The sequence below is a fragment of the Alosa pseudoharengus genome, unplaced genomic scaffold (genome assembly GCF_046254945.1).
Source record: "Alosa pseudoharengus isolate Yale_2024_CS ecotype anadromous, Long Island Sound unplaced genomic scaffold, YU_APseudo_1.1 YU_APseudo_1.1_scf_18, whole genome shotgun sequence".
Classification (NCBI taxonomy): domain Eukaryota; kingdom Metazoa; phylum Chordata; class Actinopteri; order Clupeiformes; family Clupeidae; genus Alosa; species Alosa pseudoharengus.
Genome location: NW_027468650.1, coordinates 16997732 through 17010288, shown reverse-complemented (window position 1 = coordinate 17010288; position 12557 = coordinate 16997732). Strand labels below are relative to the sequence as shown.

At 44.9% G+C, this 12557-nt stretch overlaps 1 protein-coding gene across 1 annotated transcript in view; it reads right to left on the bottom strand.

Annotated features, from left to right (window-relative positions):
* The window catches only part of ncam1b (neural cell adhesion molecule 1b), a 73271-nt gene that overhangs the window by 56370 nt on the left and 4344 nt on the right, over positions 1-12557 (bottom strand). The window contains exon 2 of the mRNA XM_076291117.1: positions 611-685. Coding sequence (XP_076147232.1) covers positions 611-685 — 75 coding nt within the window. The remainder of the gene's footprint in view (positions 1-610; positions 686-12557) is intronic.

Sequence of the window (12557 nt, the reverse complement as noted above, 5' to 3'; positions counted from 1 at the left end):
ATACTGTACACCAACATGCACACTTCAACATACATACTCCAACATGCACACTTCAACATACATACTCCAACATGCACACTCAAGTATACACACTCTACCATATACTCTCCATCATGTACTGTACACTGATGTAAGAGAGCTGCTGTCTCAGCACAATTACACACGCATGCGTTTCCACACACTAAATTACTGATTCCTGACACCTTTAACACAGAGCTGTCAGCAAGCGCCAGGGGCTGTGGAAAGATGCACTGGCACGACTATAGGCTGCCATACACCGGGCTAGTCTACCACACACACTCTCGTCTGCCATACACACAACTACACACTCTCGTCTGTACAATTAGTCCAAAAAGTCCAAAACACTTGGAGGTGACGATGAATACATTGTGTCTCTCTTTGATTATAACTGAGTATAATCCTGATTATACTATACAACATAATGTGCATGTTTCAATGTTATAACAATGTATGATGACACTTAATAACAATGACACATAATATCTATTAACTAAGCATAATATTGCTGCAATAATGGTATAATAATAGCATTAATAACAATAACAATAAAACAATAATTACTAAATTATAATGTGTGTGGCCCACATACCCTCACAGAGGAAGAATTTGCCCTCTCCGACACTGATCTCTCCCTGGGCAGGCATGATGTCCACCTGCAAAGCACCTGAAACAGAAAACACATGACACGTCCTGTTAAACACACACAGCTGATGAAGTCGACCAATTTAGGAGTACCATAGTAAAACAGCCCCCCCCCCAACACACACACACACACACACACACACACAGTTACTCCATCTTTGTGTTCTGCTCCTCTGAGAGCTTTTTGTGGAGGAGCCAATCTGAACCACCTTGCACACAAACACCCACATTCTCTCTCCCCTGCTTTTTACACACACACACACACACACACACACACACACACACGCACACACGTACACACACTTCACACACACACACACACCAACAGCTGTATGAAGGATCTGCACCACAGACACACACACCACACACAATGTGAACACACACACGCACGCACGCACGCACGCACGCACACATTTAGACACACTGAGAGCTGTACGGAGCAGCCCATCTGCAGCAGCCTCTCTCAGGTAGCTATGGAAACCCCTGCTCTCCTCCCGTCACCTGCAGTAAACAGCATCGTTGATCACCCAGAGTATTTACACCTGCTCCTGTCGACACCCCGCGGCCCCCACACACACACACTAATCAGACAGGCACACACAAATCACACACATCCACACACATTCTACTCTCCATCACACACCCAGACTATTTACACCTGCTCCTGTCTAAACCCCACACATACACACAATCAAACACACACAGACACACACACACACACACACACACACACACACACACACACAGAGAGACTCTACTCCGTTATACACATGCTTTAATCACACACATTCACACACACACACTACTCACACACGTCATATAATATCAGAAATAAATGGCGATTTATTTGAAAATGAAATCGCATGATATTGTGACAGTATTGCGTCATTAGATCTGTGACACCTCCTCTAGTCAATCGTGTGACTGCACCTGTGAGGGTGCCCCTGCCTGGCATCAGATGCCCAGCTATTACCCAGCCCATGCCCGTCACCCTCTCCGGCCCTGGCTCACTGGCTTCTGGGAAACAGCGTGCTGTCCAATCGATATCACATCACTGAGTCAATGCTATAATAGCAAGCTAGCAATCTATATCATATCACATATCATAGAGTCAATGCTAAACCAGACTAGCAATCTATATCACATCAATTAGTCAATGCTATAATAGCAAGCTAGCAATCTATATCATATCACATATCATAGAGTCAATGCTAAACCAGACTAGCAATCTATATCACATCAATTAGTCAATGCTATAATAGCAAGCTAGCAATCTATATCATATCACATATCATAGAATCAATGCTAAACCAGAATAGCAATCTATATCACATCAATTAGTCAATGCTTAAGCAGACTATCTATATCATGTCAGCTAGCTATCGATTTGCAATTTACAGCGCTGAGGCAATGCTAACGACAAGTTAGCAAATACTGAATACTGAAATGATCATTAGGTCAGTGCTAATGACTGAGACAACACTAAGGCCCTCAGTCTGGAGCACAACCTACACACACACGTTAGACTCTTAAGGGAATCCCATCACTATGATTCAATGCTCATAGACTACTACGACTCAGGTCGACACACATGTAAGGAAGACAAGAGTTACTATACACGTTGGGAAACTGGAGTTACTGCATATGATAGGAAACAAGAGTTACCGCACTGATAAGAGACCTGAGGAAGGGATCACAGCATCCCAGACAATGCCAGCTTTAGAGAGTAGATACTGACTTCCACACACACACACCTAAGACTAACTTCCACACACACCTCAGGAAAAATGATGGTAAAGTTGCATCACATGGACAGTGCCCAGAGATTTCGCTACACACAGTCACACACAAACACAAACACCTTACATAAACTCACAGAGAAGTTACAGCATAGAGTCAGTATTCATAGAATGTTTCACACACATCTGCCAGCGGGTGAGTCAGTGCCCAGAGATTCCGCGTCACATACACACACACACACACGGGCGCACACCTCAGTAAGAGGGGTGGCAGAGCTCCAATAAACCTGTCTCGGAGCTATGCCAGTCTAGAGCTCTGGGTTCATCCTGTAGCATTATTTCTCCATAATTCTGTTCTGCGGTCTGATTAACCTGTTATTTTCCCATAACTCCGTCCTTCAGTCTAATTAACTTGATATTTTCCCATAACTCCGTCCTGTAATGTAATTAACTTGTTATTTTCCATAACTCTGTCCTGTCCAGCGTATTTGGTGTTATTCTTCCGTCAAAGTCAACTAAAAGTCGTATTAAGTTAAAGTTGATGAAAGTGGTATTAAGTAGACCCTTATCCATATAGGCATAGCTCTGTCCTGTAGTGGGATTTAAGTGTTATTTTAGCATTACTTTCCTCCAGAGTGTGTAAACACACACGGCTTCATTGTTTCTCACAGACACATTGGTTGCCCACGGCGACCGTCGACTGTCTGGATGGTGAATCTCCTTCTTCTGCTCAGTAAACAGCCCTAACCCTAGCAAGCATGACACAGTCGCACACACACACACACACACACACACACACACACACACACACACACACACACACACTCACACACACACACACACACACAATCGACCCCCACCCAGTTCCTGGTTTCTTTGGGGGATCTTGTTAGACTGTGAGGATCAATATCTCTGCCGATAACATGATGATGTCACCTCGGTCATGCAGCCAGAGAAATCTGTGAATATTTGGATATGCTTCAAATATCCACATCGATCTCTGAAATTACAGCCTGGCCCAAAAGCAGCAGAGAAAAACAGCATGTGAGAGACAACATCATTATTGGAGAGGGCATTCTGTCTGGAGCAGAGACGAGACGCTGTAAATCCATATTATTTGTGTCTCTAACAACAATCTTATGCCTGTTTGCTAGCCTATTCCTGCATAAGGGGATTTCATTCCCCTTGAATTTCTTTCCCTTATTTCCCATGTTAGCAATATGTGCATATTACTATGTATTCTAAACTCGACGGCTCACCCTGGCTGGTACTAAACCTCATGCCTACATGCATATCATGACAATATATTCTTTAATAGCTATGTTATGTAACTTAATGAAAGGCACGATGCTGCATGCATCTGTTTGATGTGCAGTACAGCAGGGGTTTATTGTGTAGCCATGCGGTCTCTAAGGCTTCTGTTGGCCTTACTGCTAGCGGTTAGCTAGTCGCTAGCCAGCTCAACACACACACGCACACACACACGCACACACACACACACACACACACACACACACACACACAGACCATCCCCCTCTGAAGTCTCTCATCAGGCCTCCGCCTGCAATCAATCACAGGCTCACAGTCAGTCAGTGATTGGCCCTTTGGGGCGCCAGTCAAGCACTTACTCAGATCCAATAGGAGTGGAGCGGTCTGTTTGGTAATCACTGCTAGCGTGTTGCATAGAGCCCAGTGATTACGCATAAACCCACTCTCCTTCCTTTTACTGGTAGCTCTCAGCTCAAATTACCCTCACTGGACATCACTGGACATCACTCACACACGATCTTCACTATAGGCGTCCCAGGGGCATGGCCAACTACCAAGCAAGACATGCTTATTGCCAGCACTCAAGCATCAATAAAACCTCGCTGTAGGTGAACTCGTAAGATCAGGTTACACCCTCTCTACTGTAAGCGTGTGTCTATCACTCAGGTCGAGCGCTGGGCCAGCTGGTTGCTACACCGCTCCTTGGTCTCTTTGCAGCGCTGAATCAGAGGGACCCAAACCTGTCCAACCCCTCCTGATCTCACTCAGATTTGCCCCAGTCGCTCTCTCCGATCAGCTGATACACTCTGATTTGCCCCAGTTGCTTTCTCCAGTCGGCTGATACATTCAGATTTGCCCCAGTCACTCTCTCCAGTCGGCTGCTACACTCAGATTTGCCCCAGTCACTCTCTCCAGTCGGCTGCAACGAGTCAGCAGCTGAATGAGTCCAGCAGCAGTCTCATCATGAATACAAAAGCGAATCTGGCGAGTCCATCCCTGCAGGACCTCAAAACCTCTCCTGAATGCCTCAAATGGAAAGAGATAATGCTTGAAGCGTAGCCTACTTTTGTTTAAAGTACATCTCACACCGGCACAGTGCACCAGTTCAGTGGGCGTAGGCGACTATATTAAACTGATCCACTTTGGTGTAATGAAGCCTGCCACAGACTCTTCAAAAGTGTGACTTCACCTGTAGGGGCACAATCTGCCCTGCAGTTTTTCACACAAGTACATTCTACTGCCCCCACTTGAACTGCAAGGCACGGCAAGGCAATGACGGGGCCCAACGGGAAACGCTCTCTATTCTCTGCCGAGCTGTCCTGTCGCCTCGACTTCAAAAGCCCGGAATTTGACTACGTTCTTCGAGGCTTACTTCACACCACCCCCAAAGTCCTGAGCTGCGGGCCTAATGACTGTTATGAGCACGGGAGTGTGACAGCCCCATTCAGACGACGCCGCTGCTTCTAAACAAGATGGAGGCTATTATGAGTAGAGAGACTTCCAACGCCTACCCGTCCCGCCACCTGTGAGAACAAATAAAACAAGAGTGTATAAATATCCACAGTAATGTGTGTGACGGGCGGTGCAGCTCTGTGCCTGGGGAGGCTGCTAATATGTTTGTGAGTGTGTGTGTATGTGTATGTGTATGTGTGTGTGTGTGTGTGTGTGTGTGTGTGTGTGTGTGTGTGTGTCAGGTATTTATTTACTCCAGTTGACACACCTGACAGAAGCAGCCCACCCCCTCACTGGCCCTTGACAGCATCACACAATTAGTGGTGAACCAGGACTCTCTAGAAAGCAATTAGTTCAGCTAACACCCAGATCAGGAGGTGTGTGGGTGTGTGTGTGTGCGTGTGTATGTGTGTGTGACTGTGCATGTGAATATATGTGTGTTAATGTTTGTATGAGCGTGTGTGTGTTTGTGAATGTATGCTCGTAGACCTGCGTGTGTATGTGTGCATGCGTATGTGTGTGTGTGTGTGTGTGTGTGTGTGTGTGTGTGTGTGTGTGTGTGTGTGTGCGTGTGCACATTTATGTCATGATGAACTCTGAAACAGTGAGTAGAAACCATAAGCACACACACACACAAACTAAATTAAAGATCTCATAACAGGAAACAGTGCTTTGTCAGGCTTTGATAAGGCCCTGATACACCTGTCCACTGTCCTACACAGAACACACACACACACAAACACAAACACACACACTCTCTATCTCTCAATTTAATGCCAGGGTTTGAGGGGAACTGTGACACTTCAACCATCGATTCTCTGCTAAAAATATGAAAATAGCTGTCAAATAGTGCTCTCAAAGCAAAACATAAATAAGCACTTAGCCTCCCTCCAGCGCCATGACTCATCAGATAGTGATTATGGGGGAGCATGGCCCCGTCAGGCCCCTCCCTCCTCTGACTGGACACTTCCTCACTCCCATCAACCCTCTCTCCTGCTCAACAACCACTCTCAACCAATCGCACACCTCTGTTCAAGAAAACTTCTCAAACAACCAAACATCTCTACTCAACAACCACTCTCAACCAATCGCACACCTCTGTTCAAGAAAGCTTCTCAAACAACCAAACATCTCTACTCAACAACCACTCTCAACTAATCACACACCTCTGTTCAAGAAAACTTCTCAACCAACCAATCAAACATCTCCACTGAACTGCTCTCAACCAATCACACACCTCTGTAGTGTTTGGTCCTGTGGGCCATAGACCTCTCCAGAATAAGTCCTGCCTCCGTAACTTCCGTATCCACCCAACTTCCGGGCGTCAATTGTCTATGGGAAATAACATGGCGTTTCGAAATATAATACCGGTAAAGCATCTGTAGGTAGCGAAGTAGAAAAAGCTGGTGGGCAGATTGGCCTACACACTTCTGCCATCTAGTTTCCACTGGATTTTTTGATTGTCAAAAAAAATCAAAGAAAATCAAAGAAAATAAAAAAATCCAGTGGAAACTAGATGGCAGAAGTGTGTAGGCCAATCTGCCCAGCAGCTTTTTCTACTTTGTCACCTACAGAGTTTGACAGGTACGATCTTTCAAAACGCCATGTTATTTCCCATAGACATTTGACGACCGAAGGTTGGATGGATACGGAAGTTAGGAGGCGGGACTTATTCTGGAGAGGTCTATGCGTCTATCACACACTGATAACACAAATGCAACTTCAGATGGGATGGTGGAAGAGGCACTTAAATAAGCCATTCTAAGTACTTGAATTGAGTTATAAAAATAATGTGTAGACTAAAAAACACAGCAGGGATGGGTGATAAAGACTTTAAAACTATATCACGATATTTCACGGTATACTAAATACTTAAATTAAGTAATAACAATAGCAATGGGGAGACTACACGACACAAACAACACTGTCAGTCAGTGTGGACTGAAATGGCTGTTGAGTGCCTGGCTCCAAATGTTTGGCCTGCTGTCTGAGCCAGGGGTGGTTTGATTTCCGTTGGACGTGTTTTGTTTTGGAAGTCGGCGCTAAACTGAGGAGACAGAAAATTGAGAGTAGCATACATAAATAAATAAAGTTTTTGTGGGCAACGTTATAAATAATTTGAAAAGAAACAGCACGCCACAATGGAATCAGCATATCCAATCAATATTCGAGGGAAGCTTCTGGAGAGCGCATTGATGTGGTGAGGCGACACATTAGCTATTGATCTGAGAGACGACCGCTCCATCAGTGCGGGTGTGTTTGTGTGTTTGTGTGTGTGTGAGAGAGTGAGAGACTTTCATCAACGAACTAAGCAGGTGTGATTGAGAGATGCCACAGGAGCTCCGAAGGCTACAATCATGCCCAATGCATCAACACGCCAGGAGTGTGTGTGTGTGTGTGTATGGAAAAGCTGTTCAGACATGCACACACAAACACATACACAAGCTGTCCATGCTGGGAGGCTTCACCACCGCTTCAGCACATCAGAGCACACCGGTGTCTCACTGATGCCATGGAGTGCTCAGAGTCGCATGGAAACCACCTGCATCGGCCAAACCAGTCAAGCCGGCACCTCCATCTCACAGAGAGTTTTGAGTGAAATATACTGCAGCTCAACAGCTGAACCCAGGCTCTTGCTATTGCTAGACCCAGGCTCCTTCTACCGTTGTCCTGAGGTTCCTACTGCTGCTAGATCCAGGCCCATACTGCTGCTAGACCCAGGCTCCTTCTACCGTTGTCCTGACCTGAACTGCTGCGGCTCTAGTCTGTGTGTGTGTATTATGGTTGCAGCCTCCTGGACATGGATGATATCCTCCACACATTTGGCTCTTCTATGTAAGGTGTTCAATGGTGCTGAAGGGGCATCCCTTTTATAATAACATGAGAAATAAGCATCACAAGACCAATAAACACGATTTGCTATGCTTGGCCTGACCGATGTACTGTGTTTCATATTCATTTACAGGGTTTACAGAGTTCCAATGTAAAAAGTCAAATGTAAAATTCCATGACTTTTCATGACAAAAATCCTGAATTTCCATGACCATTTAGTAAATGAATAAATGGGCATTGAAAAAACAAAACAAAGTAGGGCTAACCACAACCACTCAAGCAAGAGGTAATGGAAAAGCCCCAAATATGATATAATTCTCTGACTTTCTATGTCTGGAATAGACTTTATTAAAGAAGCCCTATGCAACAATTTTAGGTTGAGAGTCGTTCTGATGGTTCTACAACACTTTCTGGGTTGTTTGGTGGGATGCTTCGTCTCCCCATATCGCTTCTCCGCGGAAAAAACGAATATGCAACTTTCTGAACCCAGTCCGGGTAAATCCGGATGTGACTCAGCAGAAGTATCCAATCGCGCCTCGAAAATGTAGTCAGATTGTAGTTTCTAAGAAGACTGCAAAACGGACGCCGACTTGGCTTTGTTGCTGTTGAAATTGTAAGTAGCCTACCCTTGGGTGAACTTCGTTTTTGTAATGTGGTTTGATAGTCTCTTGAACAATGTGTTTGCTCGACCGTTTTATTGTGATTTTATTCTTGATGGCTAGCTCACTAGCTAGTGGGGGTTTAGCGTAGCAGTCACTTGCTACCAAAGCTGCAGGGGGAGCTATGTCGTGAAAAATGCGAGCCCAAATCCAGCGAAAACCCAGAAACAGCGAAGGAATAACCAGACCTGCATAGGGCTTCTTTAACATTCCATGATATTCCAGAAATTCCATGACCCGTGGGAACCCTGCGTTAAACACCTGTCTGCAACCAGGTGTAACTTCTGTGACCTAAACCTGCCCTGCTCCACCAGCATGTAGAGGGCGGTAGATGGCTGATGGTTCAAGTGCACCTTGCAGTGGGATGTGAGTCCATCTTTGACTTGTATGTTCCTGCTGGGAAGCTCTGGACACCTCCATACCTCCACATGGTATCATGAGGGGCGTCATTCTATAAGGAAAGCAGGGGTCGGGTCGGGGGGTAGTAGAGGGCGGAGATGGGGCAGTTTTCCTCACAGAATGACGCCCATTGTGAGGTCAGCCAGTGGTTCACCATAGAGACCAGTCCAGGCGCAGGGACGCCCCTCCACACTGTCTCCCCCTCAGCTCCTGGTTCAAAAAGCTCTCTACAGCGCTTTTGTTTGCGCTATTTATGAGTTTATGGTTTCATCATAAAACCTTCTTTCTGGGGGAGTTAAGAGGGACTTCCCCCCACCCAAAGCAGAGCCATGCTGTGCCTTTAGGAAACCGACGCTGGTTACTTTCTTTGAAATGGTGCTTGTGCACTTTCATGGGGCAAAACGTGGTGCAGCGATGCCAGTAAATCTGCTCCAAATTTCTGAGGAGTCTGCCAATCTGGCTCTCAAAATAACAACAAGAAAAAAACAAGACAAAATCAAGCAGACACAGCGAGTGACCTCATACTCAATCACCAAGTGTAACACAAACTCGCCCAAAGCATCTTCAGACCTAAAAACAACTATTTCTTTAAAAAAAAGAACAAGACAAAAACCCCTAAAGGCTTCATGCTTCCACAGACAGATGGTTTCAACAACATAAATACGCAGTGACCAGCAAAAATAAGTCCAACCTATTACACAGCAGAGATGTCTATACAGTGTAGATAAAACAGATCGCCCAATCAGGTACTGAGGTACATTTCCCTGACAATGAAGAAGCAAACAGCTGCAAGGATGAAGCACCACTGAGAGTGTGTGTGTGTGTGTGTGTGTGTGTGTGTGTGTGTGTGTGTGTGTGTGTGTGAGCTGTCATTTTCTTGGCTGAAGGCTGGATGTGAGGGGGCTGCAGGAACAACGCCAGACTAACTAACGACTAATGAACACTGCACTAAGACGACAACTGAGGGGACAACGGAACATAAAACAGTCCAGAATGAAAGACAACAGAGCCCCGAGAGAGACACAGATGGGAGGAAGAGAGAGGGAGAGAAAGAGGGAGACAGAGAGAGAGATAGAGACAGAGATGGGAGAAAGGAGAGAAGGGAGAGATAGGAGAGGGAGAGAGAGGAAGGGAGGGAGAGAGAGGGGGGAGAAGATGGAGAGATAGAGAGAAGGAGAGTAAGGCAAGCACAGTGAGAAGAGAAAGGAGAGAAGGGAGAGGGGGAAGAAGGTGAGTGAAAGTAGAGAGGGAGAGACAGGAAAGATAGAGAGAGGGTGAAAGAAAGGAGGGAAGGGAGATGGGGAGGAAAGTGAGAGGGGGAAGAAGGTGAGTGAAAGTAGAGAGGGAGAGACAGGAAAGATAGAGAGAGGGTGAAAGAAAGGAGGGAAAGAGAAAAAGAGGGAGAAGCAGACACAGTGAAAAGAGGAATAAAAAGGGGAGGGAAAGAGAGAGGAAAGAGGGAGAGAGAGAAAGAGAGAGAGAATAAGGTGAAACAGAGAGCAGGAGTAACCAACATAAAAGACCATTAACAGCTACCTCTCTCTTGGTCGATACTGGGAATTGATTTCAACCAATCAGTGATCACGACAACTCTGTAGGTGCTTCTCCACAGTAACCACTTCAATAACGGCTTCCTGCTCACAACTCTGGCCTCCAGGAGTGTGTGTGTGTGTGTGTGTGTGTGTGTGTGTGTGTGTGTGTGTATGTGTGTGTGTGTGTGTGTGTGTGTGTGTGTGTGTGTGTGTGTGTGTGTGTGTGTGTGTGTGTGTGTGTGTGTGTGTGTGTGTGTGTGTGTGTGTGTGTGTGTGCGATTGAAACTCAAACGTCACACAGATCTGCATTAACTCAAATGTCAAGCACAAATGTATTTAACTTCCACTGCTCAGGCTTCTTCACACACTGCAAATGTAAAGCTCCAACATTATTTACAGGTATGTGTGTTGCTGAAACCCTCCTTCAGAACACTGTAGTATTATGGAGTCCTATAGCCCATTGGTTCCCAAAGACTGGGTCGCGACCCACAGGTGGGTCGCAGGAGATTTTATTTGGGTCGCCAGCATAGTCACAATTTATGTTGTGTAGGCTAATAGCTTATAGCCTACCATTCAGCCAGGGAAGCTAGCACCTTTCTTTTAGGATCTAGTTTGTTTACTACCACAGTCTAGTGGTGTCATGTTTTTTGTCATAACTCAATCTGTGCATTTTTGCATGTAGTATAGTTGCACAAACAATACCAGATACCAGCTCTTTAGCTTGGCCAATTAAAAACTAAAATGTGTCATTAGAAATCTCAAAGGCCGTGCTGTCAACAACGAAGCAAACATCCATAGACCGGACATTATGCTATTGATAGTTTCGATTGTAGATCGAAGATCTTTACAGTTAATAGCAGCCTCTTCACATTCCTCCTTAGTTCTGATTTAAAATGCACAACAGTGCATTAGATTAGGGTACCTTTTAAATGGACATTTTAAACGCTGTTTTCCTGGCGTTTCCCGTCTCACGAACTCCACTACAGTAGCCTATCGTTGATCTTTCTGTATTCTTCACCAATTGCGCAAAAGCCTCTTGTTCTGATATTTATTCATTTCAGTCTTACAACATAGCCTATCACAACACCAATACAGCCTTAGCACAAACAATCACAATTTTAAAAATGCAGAAAATGCGGATTTAAATTCCAAATAAAGAAACCTCCACAATTAGGCTATAATATAACAACTTGAGTTATTTGCATAGGCTATGTTTACATCGGAATCGGCGTCCACGGTGTTATGGATCCAAATGTCTGCAACGCAACGTAGACTAACATCTCTCTTTAGAAATTCAGGAACAGCTCATTATGCTGAGAGTGACTTGTAGCATGCGAGAATATCCCCAAACTCTTAGATGCGCATTAAAACTGATCTTTTCTGATCTTCACTGATCCATTGTAGAATGGTTTGAAGGGGCCCAACATAGAAAAGTTTGAGAAGCCGTGGTCTAAAACATCAACAATTTGGGCAGTATTTGGTGGTTGCATGTTAGAAGTGAATTGGGTCGCGATGGTCTGTCGTTTTTAAAAAGTGGGTCCCCAGAAAAAAAGTTTGGGAAACACTGCTATAGCCCACTCAGTGGAGATAGGCCTTTAGTCATATACACACACCGCTTTCACACAAACCACTCTGAATGTGACAAAGATACAAGGCTGTGTTCAGTATCCATGAAACACCTTCATACACTGATATTTGACCCCTAAAGCAGAAATGTTATAGAAAAGGAAAATGGCATATCTTAGGAAGAGTCTGAGAAAAGAAAGAAAAGAGTCTGAATCTGTTTATAAAGGGAACAGCTCAATAACGCTCAACCTGAGAGGGAACAGCTCAATAAGGCTGCATCTGTTTATAAAAGGAACAGCTCAATAAGGCTGCATCTGTTTATAAAAGGAACAGCTCAATAAGGCTGCATCTGTTTATAAAAGGAACAGCTCAATAAGGCTGAATGTGTGAGAGAACAGCTGAAAAAGGCTGAATCTGAGAAGGAACAGCTCAATAAGGCTGAATCT